This window comes from Hemicordylus capensis, chromosome 4 (assembly GCF_027244095.1).
Source record: "Hemicordylus capensis ecotype Gifberg chromosome 4, rHemCap1.1.pri, whole genome shotgun sequence".
NCBI classification, from domain to species: Eukaryota; Metazoa; Chordata; class Lepidosauria; order Squamata; family Cordylidae; genus Hemicordylus; species Hemicordylus capensis.
Genome location: NC_069660.1, coordinates 130,759,545 through 130,777,147, shown reverse-complemented (window position 1 = coordinate 130,777,147; position 17,603 = coordinate 130,759,545). Strand labels below are relative to the sequence as shown.

General features: G+C 41.4%; 1 protein-coding gene across 1 annotated transcript in view; it reads right to left on the bottom strand.

Moving 5' to 3' along the window:
* LOC128322513 (hornerin-like) overlaps positions 1–16,230 on the bottom strand; it is a 138,541-nt gene extending 122,311 nt beyond the window's left edge. The window contains exons 1-11 of the mRNA XM_053243883.1: positions 16,119–16,230; positions 14,207–14,242; positions 13,562–13,600; positions 8,194–8,235; positions 7,217–7,258; positions 6,266–6,307; positions 5,024–5,059; positions 4,524–4,550; positions 3,308–3,346; positions 3,025–3,042; positions 1,487–1,513 (exon numbers count right to left, since the gene is read on the bottom strand). Of these exons, the coding sequence (XP_053099858.1) occupies positions 1,487–1,513; positions 3,025–3,042; positions 3,308–3,346; positions 4,524–4,550; positions 5,024–5,059 (147 nt within the window). The 5' untranslated portion in view covers positions 6,266–6,307; positions 7,217–7,258; positions 8,194–8,235; ... (1 more) ...; positions 14,207–14,242; positions 16,119–16,230. The remainder of the gene's footprint in view (positions 1–1,486; positions 1,514–3,024; positions 3,043–3,307; positions 3,347–4,523; positions 4,551–5,023; positions 5,060–6,265; positions 6,308–7,216; positions 7,259–8,193; positions 8,236–13,561; positions 13,601–14,206; positions 14,243–16,118) is intronic.
* Between the last annotated feature and the right edge of the window lie 1,373 nt (positions 16,231–17,603).

Below are 17,603 nucleotides of genomic sequence, written 5' to 3'. Positions count from 1 at the left end.
CAGAGAATTCCATAGGTTAATTATGTGTTGTGTGAAAAAGTACTTCCTTTTGTGGTCCTAAATTTCCTGCCAATCATTTTCATAGGATGATCCCTGGTTCTATTGTTAAGAGACAGAGAGAAAAAAATTTCTCTCTCCACACCATGCATAATGTTATAGACCTCTATCATATCTCCCCTTAGTCATCTTTTTTCTAAGCTAAACCCCCACGCCCCGAGGTATTGTAGCCTTGCCTCATAAGGAGGCAATTACAGTTGGGCATGAGTGAACATGGTGCCGTTTAGTTAAATGCTCTTCAGAGATTTGCACAAGCTAAGAAGGGTGGTATTCTATTCAGATGTGGATCTGACAAATACAGAAACCTAGAATCTGAAGGTGAGATACTGAAAGTCTTATTTTTTAAAAAAAAAGACATTCCTAGTCCTTGTTGCAGGGGGAAAAAATGAAAACAAATGCATCGCAGTGGAATTCCTTTCCCATAATTACTATTTACCCTACTATATTGCAACCCTCTCTAGCCCAATAATCTCCATTCTTCAATACACCTTTTCCCCACAAAGAAGCAATCCTGAGCATCCCTGGACATGCATTTGCATAAACACCATAACATGAAATGGCTTATCAAGGATAAACCAGCAGTTTGCATGATGAAGGCAGCTGAAAATAGTGTTCTCACAGTCAGAAGAACTGCTGTCTGCACCATGCATGAGCACAGAAATGCAGCTCCAGATGGAATCGACCTTTCACCCCAGTAACCCTAATGACCACTAGGGGCATTGGGAGTAGAGACAGATAGTTAGGGTCTCCTTCTCTTTACTGTTTATCTCTGCTTCTATGACCCCTCTATTGATAGAATGTACTCAGGGACTTCCTGGGAGTGACTTCCTTCTTCTTCTTCCCAAAATGCTTCTAGCTCTCTCTCTCTGAGCAGCTTGCTTCTATAGGTCTCTCTCTGACCACTATGTAGCCAGAAGTTAGATATAGGTCTTTTCCTATCATCACGTACTTCTGAATAGAGTAGATTAGATTAACCTTACATGAATCTCCATGCTTATCATTTACAAGCTGTTGCCCCGAGACCATTAACTTCTGCTGTAATGGAAGTGAGTTAGCTCCTGAAATACTCTGCTATATAAATAATTACCCCCAACACAGAGTTCTCAAGTTATGCTTGTTTAGGCAAGCGTATTCCAAAGAACAGTTGGGACAGCTGACTTATAAAGTAAAATGCTTTGTGTGATTGACCCCAACTTGAAAACATTCCACATTTACAGCATTCTCTCACACATGCCTTCCTGTTTCTACATTTCAAGTGCTTGCCTCTTCACAGAAGTGGAATCTTCTGAGCATGTCCTCTTGCACCAAGTTTCAAAATAATAAATCTGTTCATCTCCTTCACTCCATTCCTCATTTTTCTTCTTACAATGAGGGCTGCTGCACCACCAGCCCACAATTTGTTCTAAATCAAGCAGAGAGGGATGCTTACCTGAATATGTTTAGAGTTGGCAAGTTTCTATAAAGAAATACAAACAATCATTTCATTTATACCATATATGTACACTGCATACCCATGACAATACTGTGAAAATGATTAGGAAGCGGAGTTGAAGGAATGTGTTCTTCTCAAAATAAATTAGGTGACAGTATGGCAGAACTGTCGTTCTGTAAATGGAAGATGTTCAGCAGGGATTTGGGCTGAATGGATGACAAGTTTGGTTTTTCTTAGCTACTCCAGCTACTAATCGATATAGGAATAAAACCTACTAGTCCCTATGTACTATTATCAGTAATTAAAGGAGGTACATCTTCTCCTCCCTCTTAAGACTAGACCACTATATACTCGTGCTGAGACTAATGTTTACTCACAAACACATTTAGTATGAAAATAGTATTCCCTCCCCACTGTAGATACCTCCCTCCATGCAATGAACAATTACCCCATCACTGTGCTCCCCCAAATTGTTGAAAGGGGGTGCACCCTACAAACTAGGGTTACAAACAATTGCGTGATTCTGGTTTGCAAACAAAGCTTGTAAGGAGCACTAAAACCACACTTTCCTGGTTCACTTCCCATAGCAAACTGATTTGACAAACTAGGAAGTCTTGTATTAAGCCATGCATGCAAAGAGAGGAGGAAAGTGAAGGAATATGAGAGAGAACATAGAAATATAGGGCCAATTCGGACATAACGCCAAAATGCAGTTAAACGCAACCAACGTTGATGTTTCTTACAGTCTGAATATGGGATTTCTTCCCATCTGTGGTTCCATTAGCACCTCAAAAACCTCAATTCGAACCCTCAGTTTCAGTTTGGTTAGGTTGCTGAAATGGTGGGTCTATTGTGTCATTTGAATTTGGTACCTGCTGTAAACTTGGGTTTGTGCTGAAGCTCCTCCCATGACCATAGAGAGGGAGGCTCAGAACAGAGAAAACATATATTGGTTCTCAGCAGCTAGCATCTCTCGCTGGCCGTCTTGCAGCAAATGCTCTGCCTTCTGCTGCCTAGCAACTCATCACCTCTCCCCTCCTTTTGCTGCCTGGCAACAGGCAAGACACTTCCCTAGATTTTCCTCTTTTAAAGGCACAGAACCAGAAATGGGCAAAATGGCACTGGAAGGAGAGGTCTCAAAAGCCATGCCTCCTTTTGCTTCCTTGGTTCCTTATCCAAAAACAACCTTGTAGGATTACCTTGCTTTTAGTAAAAAAAAAAATAAGAACATGCCTGTTGCCAGGCAGTGAAGGAGGGGTGAGGTGATGGGTTGCTAGGCAGCAGAAGGCAGAGTTTTTGCTCCAAGAGATGGCCAGCAAGAGATGTGAGCTGCCAAGAGTTGTTGCATTTCTGAGCCTCTCTCTCTCTGGTCATGGGAGGAGTTTCAGCACAAACCCCAGGTTACAGCAGGTGATGAATTCAAACAACACTATGGGGCCAGCTTGTAGGAATAATTCCATCACTGAAAAATCTATTATGTGAATTAACCTAAGCAGCGGCTGAGGGCAGAAGAATAAAAGAAAATTCATCCTTACTGATGTGTACGATGTACGCTGTAAATAAAATAGAAATGTTTTGTCAGTTTTCCATATAAAGCTAGTTACTGTATATATAGTTTTTATATCTTTTAAAAAAGTGTAGCTATCTGATAGGTAATTTCTATTGAGATGATCATCTTCACACCATCTCAGACTTTCATTAAAATAAACCCTACAACCCCCTTCTTATTAACATCACCCTCTACAAAAACTTTAATTTGTAAGTTATGAATAAATGGTGGTGTTGTGTTGTGTTTTTTTGTGTTTTTTTTAAACTTACTTCAGGTGGGTAGGGCTTGCTAGGAGGATACATTATGACCTGCAAAAAAAATTTGTAAAAGTTGCATTTGTTGAATCGAAAAAGACAGGATTTATATAGCATTGGTTTGTCGTTGTTCCCCCATCAATATAATTTTGTCTGGGAAGTATGAAATGTATGGAAAGGGAAATGTGAAAACCATGAAGGAAAAAACCACTAGTTTAAGGTTTTCAGTTAGGGGGGAAACCAGTTAGGGACAAAAGCCAAGCAGCATCTCCTCTCCTCATGAATGGCTGGCTCATGCACAGTGAAATTTCCCTTGCTACTGAGCTTGTTAGTCAGGCTGAGGAATGAGTGGGTTGAACCAGAGCATTAGCCCGCCAATCAGAAGGAGAGGAGGAGGGAGGGATGCTATCTGGCACTCCTCCCCACTCTGTTCCTGGAGATGACTCATCTTTCTTGAAGCTGAGATAGGTCCACAGCATGCCAGTGACCAGTGAGAGGCAGGAGAGGGAGAGTGAAGAGTGAGTTGTCATCTAAAGAGTGGTTCCCCTTCCTCAGTGCCTAGGTATATTTGTCCCACTTCATTCAATTATAGCTATGCTCCTGGAGTGGTACTACTAACAGATCCAACTGGATGGCACACTGTCTGAGTAGAGACACAGAATGAATCTGTCTCTAAATACTATTTACACTCATACCAGAACAGAACTGAAAGTGAGAGGGAGGAGTTTTCACCACACTCTGAAACATGTGCCCCTTGAAGACTCCACAGTGAGAATGTGGGCTTCAGTTTTAACAGAACACTGACATTTATATTAGTTTTTTGCCTGAGTGTATACTGTTTCCAGTTCATTGTTTTAGCATCACAGTGGATGTTTATGAGACGCCCCCCCAAAAGACGTGGGCCATTGCTGAGAAAGAATAAGGCGTGGTTAAGCTCCATGTGTAGTTAAGTTCCATTAAGTCCTTAATGGGACTTAAATGCATCAAGCTGCAGATGACATTGTAGTCATCATGTGCAGGACGACCCAAGCTAACAGCGCTTTTCCTGTCTTTCCCCATGAAGATAGTACAGTCTTTGCTGGCCGTGACCCCGTTTGCTGCTTGGATCAGCAGGAGCCCAGCATGGGCTGAAGATCAGTAGGTGTGCTGGCTGGAGGGATTGGGTGCATTAGGCTAAAAGAAGGTCTTGTATAGAAATACTCCAGTGTTTTAGTTCAGAAAGAATACATACCACCTTTCCTTTGGTAGTTGAAACAGACTATAAGGGAAACAGAAAGCAAATATTCAGTTTTTGTTCACTTGAGCTAAATTGAATGGGAAGGTAGCTAGGGGGGCATCTGGAAACCATTTCCATCTCTTCTAGGAATCTCCTCCTCTTTCCCCCCCTCTGCCTCCACCACTACCACCATAATCACACCACCCCTTTCTTGGGAGCTTGCTACTGATTTTGAATATTTTTGGCCTAGAATTCCTTAAAATAATGTATGGGTAGTAGGAAAAGATGCAGTGGCTAGAATCTAGATAAATGACTGATCAGATAAATATATTCTCCCTCTACCCAAGCATATATATATAATGCATGTGTATAATGCATGTGTATAAATATATGTCAGCTCAGGGGGAAAAGTGGGCTCTGGTCCATCAAGGTTTTATGCCAAAGAAAATATGTAAGTCGTTAATGCTGCACACAACTCTTTGTTGTTTTTGATATTATATAGAAAGTTTCCTTACCTGTCCATATGAGCTGCCGCTATTGTCAATACCCATCTGAAAATAAGGGAAACCCCAGTTACCTTTTTATAAAATGCATTCATTTCAACAACTTTTGAATAATGACATGAAACCTACTAGGACTATTAAATCTAAGTGCAGAAGGGAAACATTTTGGAAAGTTGCATGTATTAAGGGAAACTAGCTGGCTGGGCGCAGAGCATCTGCACCTCTCGTTTGCTGCAGGCATTTTCTTTCCCCCACTGCCCGCCCGCCACCAGCGCTTATTTTCCCTGCCAGCCAGCTAGCCACCCGGACGCCCACCCTCCTACTGGCCGCCTCAGCCTGCCAGCCCGCCATCTCCTCCTGCCCGCCAGCGGTCGCCTCTTCTCGCCCACCAGCCGCTTCCTCCCAGCAGCCAGCCCAGCAGCGCACCGCTTCCTCCCGGGAGCCAGCCCACCACCTCCTCCAGCTGGCCACCAGCCGCCATAGCTGTTTTCTTCCCCATCGCTATCTAGGCAGCTGCTCGCGAACTCTCGCGAGAGCTGCCACACATGCGATTAGGGACGGGTACGTTTAAGAGAATTATATAAAAATATGTTTATGTTAATTAACATTAATTTAAAACCTAGACCTTGGAGAACAATCCAGGGATACTTTATTTAGGACAATGGAGAGCCAAATGATCTGATTTTGAAAATGCAATGTGGAGTTATCATAGTGCTCTTTTAAAATTTGTTATAGTCACATTTTTGCATTAGTTCCAACACAAACCATCAAGCATCTATCTAACTTTAAGTGTTCATTTGCTAATTAGACCCAGTGTGTTAGATCCAAAGAGATCTGAGTGTGAGCAGACGACTCATCTGCTCACACAGTGGTGGGCGGCAGGGACCAGCAATTTCCGTCTCCTCCCCCAACTATCTGTAGCCCCATGCTACATCCCACACCATTCCCATTTATTGCTCCCAGGACTGCTTTCAGGGGCACAGTGGACAGCAGTAGGGAGGAAGGGGAGAGAAGGCCACTTTCTGTGAACAAAACCCTGCTCACAGTTGCTAGGATCCAACCCAGGATGTTTGGATCAATACATTCTCTGTTGATTTGGTTTTACTAAGTTTTTTTCAATTCTCTTATTTTATCAGTTATCAGCTCCAACATGCCTATTAGAAACACCAATATAGTTCATGTGACAAAGGATGGGACTGCTGAGTTGAACTAATGCTACCCCTAAACCAAACTAAAACACAGAAGAATGCTTACATCAGTGCAGCCATATTTGTTGTAGACACCAGCAGTTCCACCCTGTATAGACAATAGAGAAGAACACATTGGACATTTTGTTTTGTTTGGTTAAAGGCATTTTATGGCATAACAATATTCCTGTTGATTGAAAGAGAGAGAGAGAGAGAGAATATTTTGATCTTGATTTTGTTTGTTTTGCACCTTGAAAACTTTAGATTGTGAGTTCAAATCCCTGGGAGTAAAACCTATCCTTCATTTTTACACTCCACATGCTAGGGTTCACTACTTATCACATCATATACATTGCCCTACTATTACGCAGTAAGGGCACTTGAGAGTTATTTATTTATTTATTGTATATTTATTTAAATTAGCATTCCATCTCATCCCTAGACTTGGGTCAATTAAAAAACAACAACAATAAAATACCCAATTAAGTGTGAATGTGAGTGTGTACGTGCACGTGCGCACACACACACATTAAAACCTGCCATCTCCTGGTAAAACCACTACATAAATGTCAAAGAATAAAGTATTAGAATGCTCTGGAAACGACCCACAGTTGGATTTTGCTGAACCTCTAGGGAAAAGGAATTGCACAGTTGTGGAGCAAGAGCTAAGAACACCTCTTTTCATGCCTTACAAGACATACAAGGGTATAGTAAAGCCGATGCTCATGGAACATGAAGGAGAAGGCAATCTTGAAAATATGTAGGCCCATGCCATTTAAGATTTTATAGGTTAAAACCAGCACCATGAACAATGTTTATTATGTGAAGCCAGCATATATGCTGAAGCACTGGTACTGGTATAATGAAGCTCTGATTTCTGAATAACTGGGGCCATTGTGTGCGAGAACATTTGTGAAGTAATATGCATACCAAAACATGCCCATTGCTATATCATTTTTAAGGACAAAAGTTATACTGGGACAAAAGTCTAAATGAAGATGGAGGAGAGTATACTTACACCGCATCCTTTTTTGATAACTCCTTGGTATACTACACCTCCCTGGAAAAAAGTAACTACAGGTTATTTCTTTGTACAGTACTTAATATAGAAAATAAAAACACAAATAGCCTGCACTGCAGTTTCTTGACTTTGGCAAAAGAAGGTTTACTTGAGAGTGATTGTTGCTGTCCTTGGGAGCAACATGTACAATCTGCAAAAAACCCAGAAGTATTTGGTTTGGTGTAAAAGGGGGTGGAAACCAAATGCTTCATGTGACCCTTTCTTTCTTTTTTGGTGGAACTTGCATTTTTTCTCATTTTTTCTTCTTCCATTCTGTTGCACTAAATGAGCAATTCACAGATGGGGGATTCTACTGAAAGGGTATATAGGAACTTCAGTTCAGAGGAAAGGCGAGGAAAGGTGGCCAAAGAAGCAGCACCATTTGCTGGAGTTTGACACTCACAGACAGAGGTGCACCTAGGTAATTTTGGAGCCTGGACCTAAAGGCCTTTGGACCCCGCCCCCACCGCACTGCAAGCACCATTTTTTAACACGTAGGTTCTTGAGGGCACAAACCACACCACAATGATTTGGGGGCCCCCAGGGTGTGTGTGGAACCCCTGGACTTTGGCCCTAAAGTCTAGGAGTAAGAGTGCTTCTGCTCACAGAGAGAATGAGTCCTTGCACACCAGGCAAGGAATTTACAGATCCTGAATAGGATTGTAAATCAATTAAATATAATTAATTAATTAAGATAGATAGATAGAATCTGCTGCATGATTAATCAGGACACCATTTTACTTCTTTTTTAGCTGATTAATAGGTTAAACTAGTCCTAATCCTGAAATATGACAAATTCCATGCAGCCCTTCAATAAAAACATTGTCAGGACATATGGACATATCTTAGGCTGAGTCAGACCATTGGGCCTTTACCTAAAAATATGTTGAATGAAATCACAGAACTAGTAATGTCTTAGGAAAAGGAAAATTTACCTGAGGTCGGATCCTACCACCCTGATTGGAAAACGTTGAACTCTGCAGAGAAACCAAATTTCAATAATTTACTAGTCAAAAGATAGGTTTTAAGTAAGACTCCCCACCCACGCCGCCATAGTCCCCATGTCCTGACCTTAATGGCATGCCTTATTCAAATAATCTTGAGTTTGGTTTTGTTTCCCTGCACCATTCATTATCTTCATGTGATTACAACTACCCTAAAGTTTTGTAATTTATAGATAGCATGTACAGAACTATATGTGTATGGCTTGCAGGCTCTGTTCACAAGAGTCAATCAATGTGTGGTGATTTGTGGCAGGATCAGCAGGTGTATTCCCACTCCCCCTCCATTCATTGATTGTACACATAGTTGTTGTGTGAACAATCCTACAATAACACAGAACTATTTGTTTAACTCAGGTCGAGAATTGGAAAAAAAGAAGGTTGCAACAGCACAGGCTTTCATAATACAAAATGGCTGCCACATGGAAGTCACTTATATGTGTATCTAGACAATGGCACCTTGCCATGGCAAGCTATTCGTGTGCCGCAGCTTATCAAGTTTATCAACTGTTACCATGAGAGTTTGCCTCCACATCACCATAAACAATTCCTGCCAAATTTTGTGATAGGGTCGACAAAATATCTAACACACGCAGTGAGCTCCTGCACACAAATGGCTTGCTGCATTGGATCAGTTGTCAAATATGTGTATAAACATGTTAGCTCAGGGCGCTTTCCAGACTAGCTGCTCATCAGCAGCAAAATGCCTCCATTCAGGCAAGTCACATTCAAAACATAAACAGGAGCAGTCTCACAGCAACTAACAACCCCAAAAAACAGCAACTTTTCCACAGTGGATATATGAAGTCCTAGCTCTATATCGCAGTGATTATATTCAAAATAAGGCATTGGAAATGTGAATGGTACCCTGCTGTTGGCATAGGTGGAAGAACACTTCCAAGATACGTCCTGACCCCGTTGTAGGGTCTAGTCTGAAAAGTGCCCAGATCACAGATGGCAGCTTTGATATGGCAGCCATTTTGTGTGAAGGAGGATTATATGAAGGCCTGCTTCAGTGCTCATGAACACTTCCATTCAGTAAATGAAGTCTGGAAAAGATGTCTCTTTTCTCTGAATGTCCAACTGATTGTTGCACCATAAGGATTAGTTCAGGCATCTGCGGACATCACCTGCTTTATTACGCCTCAATTACAGAACACTTAAAGATGAATGTCAGCGTAAGCTGACTGCACTGAAAAGTATTATTTCTGAAGGAATAGATAGAAGCCTATTCTTGTAGGTGTTTGCTCCCTCATACATGCAGGTCACTGCTTGTTACTGTACTTTTGGTACTGTATGAGACCGTCCCAGGACTTGCAGTGGCGCAGTGGTAAAACTGTCGCCCTGTAACCAGAAGGTTACAAGTTCGATCCTGGCCAGGAGCTCAAGGTTGACTCAGCCTTCCATCCTTCCGAGGTCGGTAAAATGAGTACCCAGAATGTTGGGGGCAATATGCTAAATCATTGTAAACCGCTTAGAGAGCTCCGGCTATAGAGCGGTATATAAATGTAAGTGCTATTGCTATTGCTATTGCTGAACTCCAAATAAATTATATGAGTATATTAGTGCCTCTTCTGTCTTAAATCCTGTCGCCTATTAAGATCATCTGGAGAGGTCTGGTTACGGTTGCCGCCGGCTCATTTGGTGGCAGCTTGGGACCAGGCCTTCTCTATAGCTGCCCCAGGGCCCTGGAATACACTCCCTGTTGAAATAAGAATATCTCCTTCTCTGCTTGCTTTTAGGAAGACCCTAAAGATGTTCCTGTTTCCCCAGGGTTTTAACTACAACTTAAATTTTAATGTTTTTATCTACTGAGATTGTTTTTATCTGTTTTATGAGTTTTATTTGAATTGTTTTTACATATGTTATGTTTTACCTTTGTATACCGCCTGAAGATGTCTATATCAGGCGGCACAGAAATATGATGAATAGATAGATAGATAGATACTAATCACTGCACTAGGGAAAGATCACAAATCAGTCATGCAAAAACATGATGTGGTGGGGAGAACACTGATGAAGTTGGAAGTTAAGGACTTTGCGCTGTCTCTTGTCTCAAAGACAGTGGAGGACAGACTAGTGAGTCAGAGGGCTAGAGGGTCAAGACACTGGTCATCCCTTCTCTACTGCTCTGACACTATCCCTTTGGAATGTAGATTGCTAATCTTAGGGAGTTCCTTCCTTCCAGCCACTTCCTTCCTTTCTCTCTTCTCATCCTGTCCCTTCTACCTTGCAACATGCAAGCAAGCTCCTCTCCCTGCACCATGAGTGCAGAGAAGATGCAGAATCCATCTGCATCCAGCTAGATAGATAGTTTAGAGATCCTAACTCCTCACTTTCCTATCTAGAATGGAGTTCTCTAATAAATGCCTTATATATTGATTTGAAACTATGAACTGGCTCCAAGTTACTTTACTCTCAGCATACACGCATGCCTAACTAAATCCACTGTGCTGTGCCTCTGTGCACTCTGCTATAATTGAAAAAAGGAATTCTCTACCAGAGAGAATTCCCAACAGGTTATGGGAGCCCAGTATTTTGAGCTTTGTGTACTGCAACTAGAGAGTTAGGTTTGTTCCAGGAGATCCAGTGAGATCTAGCCGTGGACACTTTGAATTCCTAATCTACAGCAATTGCCTTTTCTTGGAGCTCAGTGAGGATGGCTACTTACCTAGAGGGAAAGCTCAGGCTGAGTATTTTGAACGCAGACAATTACTTGGAATGGAAAACCCAACTGAGGCTTGCACTGAGAGCAGAAGGACTCCAGAAAGTAACTGAGGAAGACCCCCCGCCCGCAGATGGAAATGCAGCTGCTGAGAAAACTGCTAGAGAGAAATGGGTGCTCAAATAGTCATGTGCACGGACCGGTTCGGAGACCATTCTAAAGGCCTCCAGACCGGTCCGGCACGGGGTGGTTTTGGTTCGGGTGGGGGGTTAGCAGAAAGACTGCATCACCAACAGTTAAGGACTGGAATGCGATTAAGAGACTTGTTAGGTACCTAAAGGGTACGGCATACTTTAAGCTCAAGCTACCAGCTAACAGTCAACCAAAACTAGAAGCATACGTAGATGCAGACTAGGGTGGAGACCTAACAGAAAGGAAATCCACCAGCGGTCACATAATTTTCTATGGAGATGGAGCCATAAGCTGGTCAAGCACAAAGCAAGACATAACAGCAACATCAACCACTGAAGCAGAATATGTATCAACTGCACAGGGCTGTCACGAGATACAATGGCTGTGTCAGCTACTGAAAGATCTAGGTATGGATGTACCACAGCCTGTACCAGTGTATGAAGACAATCAAAGCTGCATTCAACTCTCCAAACAAGAAGATGTAAAGAGGCATGCATATTGATGTGAAGTACCATGTAGTGAGAAATCTGCAAAGGATGGACTAATCAAGCTGATCTACTGCCCAACAAATAAAATGCTTGCAGATCTACTCACTAAGCCGCTACCAAGACCCTGCTTTGAAAAGCTGAGAGAGAAAATGAATCTTGTGAACTGAGTCACGAGACATTGAGAGGGAGTGTTGGTAGTGAAGGACTTTGCGCTATCTCTTGTCTCAAAGACAGTGGAGGACAGACTAGTGAGTCAGAGGGCTAGAGGGTCAAGACATTGGTATCCCTTCTCTACTGCTCTGACTCTATCCCTTTGGAATGTAGATTGCTAATCTTAGGGAGTTCCTTCCTTCCAGCCACTTCCTTCCTTTCTCTCTTCTCTTCCTGTCCCTTCTACCTTGCAACATGCAAGCATGCTCCTCTCCCTGCACTATGTGTGCAGAGAAGATGCAGAATCCATCTGCATCCAGCTAGCTAGCTAGATTAGAGATCCTAACTCCTCACTTTCCTATCTAGAATGGAGTTCCTTAATAAATGCTTTATATATTGATTTGAAACTATGAACTGGCTCCAAGTTACTTTACTCTCAGCATACACGCCTGCCTAACTAAATCCGCTGTGTTGTGCCTCTGTGCACTCTGCTATAATTGAAAAAAGGAATTCTCTACCAGAAAGAATTCCCAACAGATAACATTCTGACAACTGCAATTGACTGGCCTTCAAAGACTTGCACCCTGATTTCAAATAGGATTGCACTTTTATAAATGAAGAACAACAATCAGAAAAAAGACAGAACTTTTCAAGCTGGAACTAATCAACCATTCTTATGTTCTCTCTCCAGTTGCCTAATCTGTGTTCACTGTCATGAATAGGGCATAGGCAGAACAAATGGTACTTACCTGCCTATTAGGATAACTACACAATGAGGAACCAGAGGCAGAACCCAGCAATAACCAAATATTTATTTTTAATTGTCTATTCAGATATAATACTTAAGTTTTCAAAGAGAAAATCTAATGGAAACAAAAGACTGCAAGGAGGACACATAGTTTTTTTCTTTTCTTTTCACAACTAAATGTTTCCAATCTAAACATTTTAAATTTATTTTTATTTATTTTGAAATTTTCTATCACCTTTCATTTAGAACGTATGCAAGGCAGCTCCTATAAAGTTGTTACATGTTTGCTGTGGCAGATAATGCAATATGTATAAATGAGATAGGAACTGTATAGCAGATTGTTCAGTTAAAAGTGCCACAGGAAAATACATATCATCATCATCATCATCATCAATATTAAATATGTCATCTGATTATTTATTAATTTCAGAGTAGTTTTATCCCACTTTTATATTTTTAAAAATATGCAGTGGCTAGCATTTTAATTCATATTAGCAACCATACAATTAAACTAAACATAGAAACACTGTTTTTCAATAAAACATAGTTTTTACATGGTACAGATATAGGTTGCAGCAGGCACCATCTTAGAAGGGATTTTCCCTCTTGTGTTAGAGTAAAGAGGAAATGCCTTGGATGGTCCCTACCACCTACAGTTTTAATAAGTAATAAGGCATCTTTTTTTTTGTAAGTGTATTGGCTAATGAACTGAGGATGCCTCTTTGGTCAATTAAAAAGGATTTTATTAATGAATTTAACCAACTCAGCAATAAGAATTTGCAACACTTATTATTGTCGTTGTTGTTGCTGTGGTTGTTAATAATTAGTAACAGCAGCAGTAGTAGTGGTACTCCAATACTACTTCCAACTAGTAGTATTACAATACTATTAACAATTAGTAGTAGCAGTAGCATTCAAGTACATGATGAGAAAAATAAGTTCAGAAAAATAAATAAAATAGGAATAAATAAGGAATAAATAAAATTAATTAAAGCAAGCAACAGAAAGGCCACTGAAGTGCTTATTCTCCACAACACTTGAGGGGCAAAGGTTCCTTACCTGGCAATTGCTGCTGCTTGCATAAGATCCAGAGCCACCCTGTAAATAATAGAAGAGCTTTCATTTTTAGGGAACTTTGTAGGCACAGTTCAGTTTCAGGTTCGGTGATGTGCCAGAAGTGTGAGAACAGGCTTCTCAGAGCAATTTCAGTCATTTGGCGATGCAGGAGAAAAACAGAGCCCAGATGGCTCCTACTTCCTGTTTCCCACACTTCTCCATAATGTCTGGAAATAGAACTTTGGTATCTTCTTCCACTGAGAGATATGTATACTTCACACACATCATTTTTCTGCACATTTTTCCATGGGGTGATGTGAAATATCTACTTCACACAGTACAAAGAATTGTGGGGAAAGAGCATGCGAGATTGTGCTTCCTGTTACACCCACACATGCTGAACATCCTGACACTCTTCCCCCCCACTATATAGTGAAATATTTAGGCATAAGTACCAGCACCACAAAAGCTGCAACTTGCACTATTATTCTGCATTTGGCAGAGGAGAGAATCATTATCCTTATTTTGTAAGATAAGCCATTAGTACAAAATAAATGCACTTGCAACACAAATAATGGACTAAATGCAAGAAAAAGCAGTTGTGTGAATAAGGGATTTACTGGGCAATAGTAGTCTAAAATTATTTACCTGGTCACAGTTGATTCTTACAACAATATTTGAAGACTGTAAAGAAAACAAAATAGGTAATGTTGTGAGAGTGGAATAATATCATCAACACAGAACTAATTATCATTACTTGTCTTCATCACGTTACTGCGTATGTGGGTAAACAGCCACATAAGGGGGCGGGGCGGGGGGGGACAGTAGAGACCAGAGTTACATATGGTGAACCAGCAGCCATCTTCATGATAGCAGATATTGTAGCTTATCATGTACACCACACAATTCACAATAACTCCCCACACCCTGTTGCTATGAGACCATGTACAAAATGGAATGCTAAACTGTAGTAGGTCCCAGTGTAAAACCTTTATTAATATATACTGGGCTCCAGTGTTCTCTCTATTTTTTAATTCACCTGTGTGCGGAATGAGTTGTGTTCTGGGCAGCAGTATCAAGGCAGTGTGTGCGCACATGCATTCAGAATGGGACTTTTCAGATTCAACCTGAGCGAGATCTAAAACTAATTGAGCGGACATCCAGAAACTTGTGAGTGCATGCACATGCGCACACCTTAGAGGGAACACTGCTGGGCTCTACTTCTAAACTCATTGTCATGGTTCACCTGGACACCAACTCCAACGAGGCCCCATCAGAGGAGGAGCCCACCCTAGCTTGGATGTGTTGTAAATCCGTTGGCTCGGTCGACCCGCCAGGAATTTACAACACCTTCAGCTCTACTTCTGTGAGTTAATTAGAAAGTCTGGAGATAAGGAAAGCAGCTTAGCTGCATGAACTAAAGCGGAAAAAGACTCACAAATAAAAAATAGCATAAACAAAATAATGTTCCTTGAACTAAACTAGGTACCCCCCTCTACAATAACTGAGTAATAACTGAAAATAACGGAACAAGGACAGGCTGACACACGAAAGGTTGAATAATTATGAAGTACACACACTGTCTGCAATAGGCAACGTTGCTGACAGTAATCTGTACCAAGAACAGTCTGCTTAATATAGGGCTCAAGGTAACCGGCAGCCAGTCAGGCTTTTCTGACTCAGCACTTCTATTTCCTCTCCTGTGAGATCTTGCGCCTGCACGTCTCCCACTGAGCCTTTCTCTTGAGACGTCTTCTTAACACAGGTGAAATTCCAGCTTCCTCCCGATCAGTCTCCTCAGCCCTCATGTCTGCCAGCTGTTCAGATTCCTCTGTCTGCTGCTGTTCCAGCTCAGCTCCAGAGTCTGTTCTCCCAGCTAAATCCTGTTGCTGTGCCTCTGAGCCTGTACTCCCAGCCGAGTCCTCCCATTCCTCCTCTAACTCTTCTGACTCAGAGATCTGAGCCATGACAGGATGCCTGATCTCAAAGACCATTCCCCATCTCTTTCAGGACTAGAGCCTGACACTTTCCTGGAAGAACCCTGGGGCATTACAGGCCCAGCAGGGCCTGGGTCCCTGATCCCAAGGACCACTATCCAGCTCCTTCACAGCTAGAGCCATACTCCCCACAAGAGTCCCAGCAGGCCTATTCCTGAGGATAGGGAGGCTGGATCTGCTGCCACCTCAGGAATAGGTCTGAACTGAGGAACCAGGAAGGGGTGGCCAGTTAGGGGTGTGCATGAAAAGCATTTTGCATTCCGTTCCAAGCTCAGAATGGAATGCAAAATGCGCAAGACATTCTGTCGGAACAACTGGGTGAGCCAGTTGTTCTGATGGAACAATCCTGTGCTATCGGAACACTCCGAGTGCCATTTTGCCTGTCTCAGGTATGGACATTCATAGGGCACAATGCATTCTGCTGAGTTCAACAGAAGAATCCAGTACATATTTATATCTCTTCCTTTGAAATTAGATTTAAAACTGCTCTTGAGCCAAATTCCACCCCTCATATTTAAAAGGAAAGATAATATAATATTAAGACCAAGTTATTTCAAACCAACCTTCTTCCTACTTCTTGATGATCCATTGACTGGTTTGGATGTATCTATAGGTACAGAACCACCTGCTGTTTCATTGGAATCTCTGGGAAAGAGGACTATGCTGGGAACAAAAATCCAGTATGTTTCTGGATCTTGAAAAATAGTTGCTCTGAAAAGATAATGCAATCGTTAATGTATCCCATTTCGGATTGTGGTGATTTTCTAATACTCTGCAGCAAAATGTCAGTGTTGGCCTCATGTTAGTTTGCATTACAGGTTTTGCCAGAAATGCCAAATATACACTGTTTCATCTATCTTTTAATTTATATTTTATTCCACCCTGAATATTTATATTTTAACCGCCCTGAGCCATTTTGGAAGGGCGGTATACAAATCAAATCAAATCAAATCAAATCAAATAAATAAATAAATAAATAAATAAATAAATTCAGCAGAACTCTTCAAAAACATTACATTATATACAGGACCCAAGAATCAGTTCTTTGGGCCCAGCACAAACTTAAAACATGGGCACGCACACACACACCATCCCTGCAATCAAATTCTCCAATTACAGGTGAAACTTGGAAAATTAGAATATTGTGCAAAAGTTCATTAATTTCAGTAATGCAAATTAAAAGGTGAAACTGATATATGAGACAGATGCATTACATGCAAAGCGAGATAAGTCAAGCCTTAATTTGTTATAATTGTGATGATCATGGCGTACAGCTCATGAAAACCCCAAATCCACAATTCCAGAAAATGAGAATATTACATGGAACCAAGAAGACAAGGATTGTAGAATAGAACAATATTGGACCTCTGAAAAGTATACAGTGTACTGTGCTTGACTGGCCAGCAAACTCGCCTGACCTGACCCCATAGAGAATCTATGGGGCATTGCCAAGAGAAGGATGAGAGACATGAGATCAAACAATGCAGAAGAGCTGAAGGCCGCTAATGAAGCATCCTGGTCTTCCATAACACCTCATCAGTGCCACAGGCTGATAGCATCCATGCCACGCCGCACTGAGGCAGTAATTGCTGCAAAGGGGGCCCAAACCAAGTACTGAATACATATGCATGCTTATACTTTTCAGAGGTCCGATATTGTTCTATTCTTCAATCCTTGTCTTCTTGGTTCCATGTAATATTCTAATTTTCTGGGATTGTGGATTTGGGGTTTTCATGAGCTGTACGCCATGATCATCACAATTATAACAAATTAAGGCTTGACCTATCTCGCTTTGCATGTAATGCGTCTGTCTCATATCAGTTTCACCTTTTAATTTGCATTACTGAAATTAATGGACTTTTGCACAATATTCTAATTTTCTGAGTTTCACCTGTATATCATGCTTTGTTCCTCACATCAACATTTCGCCTACACAAACACAGAATGAACTCTGGGACTTGTAGTTCTTAAGCAGACATGTCACACAGGGAATGATAAATCTCTCTGGCCTTTACTACAAGTCCTAGAATTAACTGCACAAGCATGCT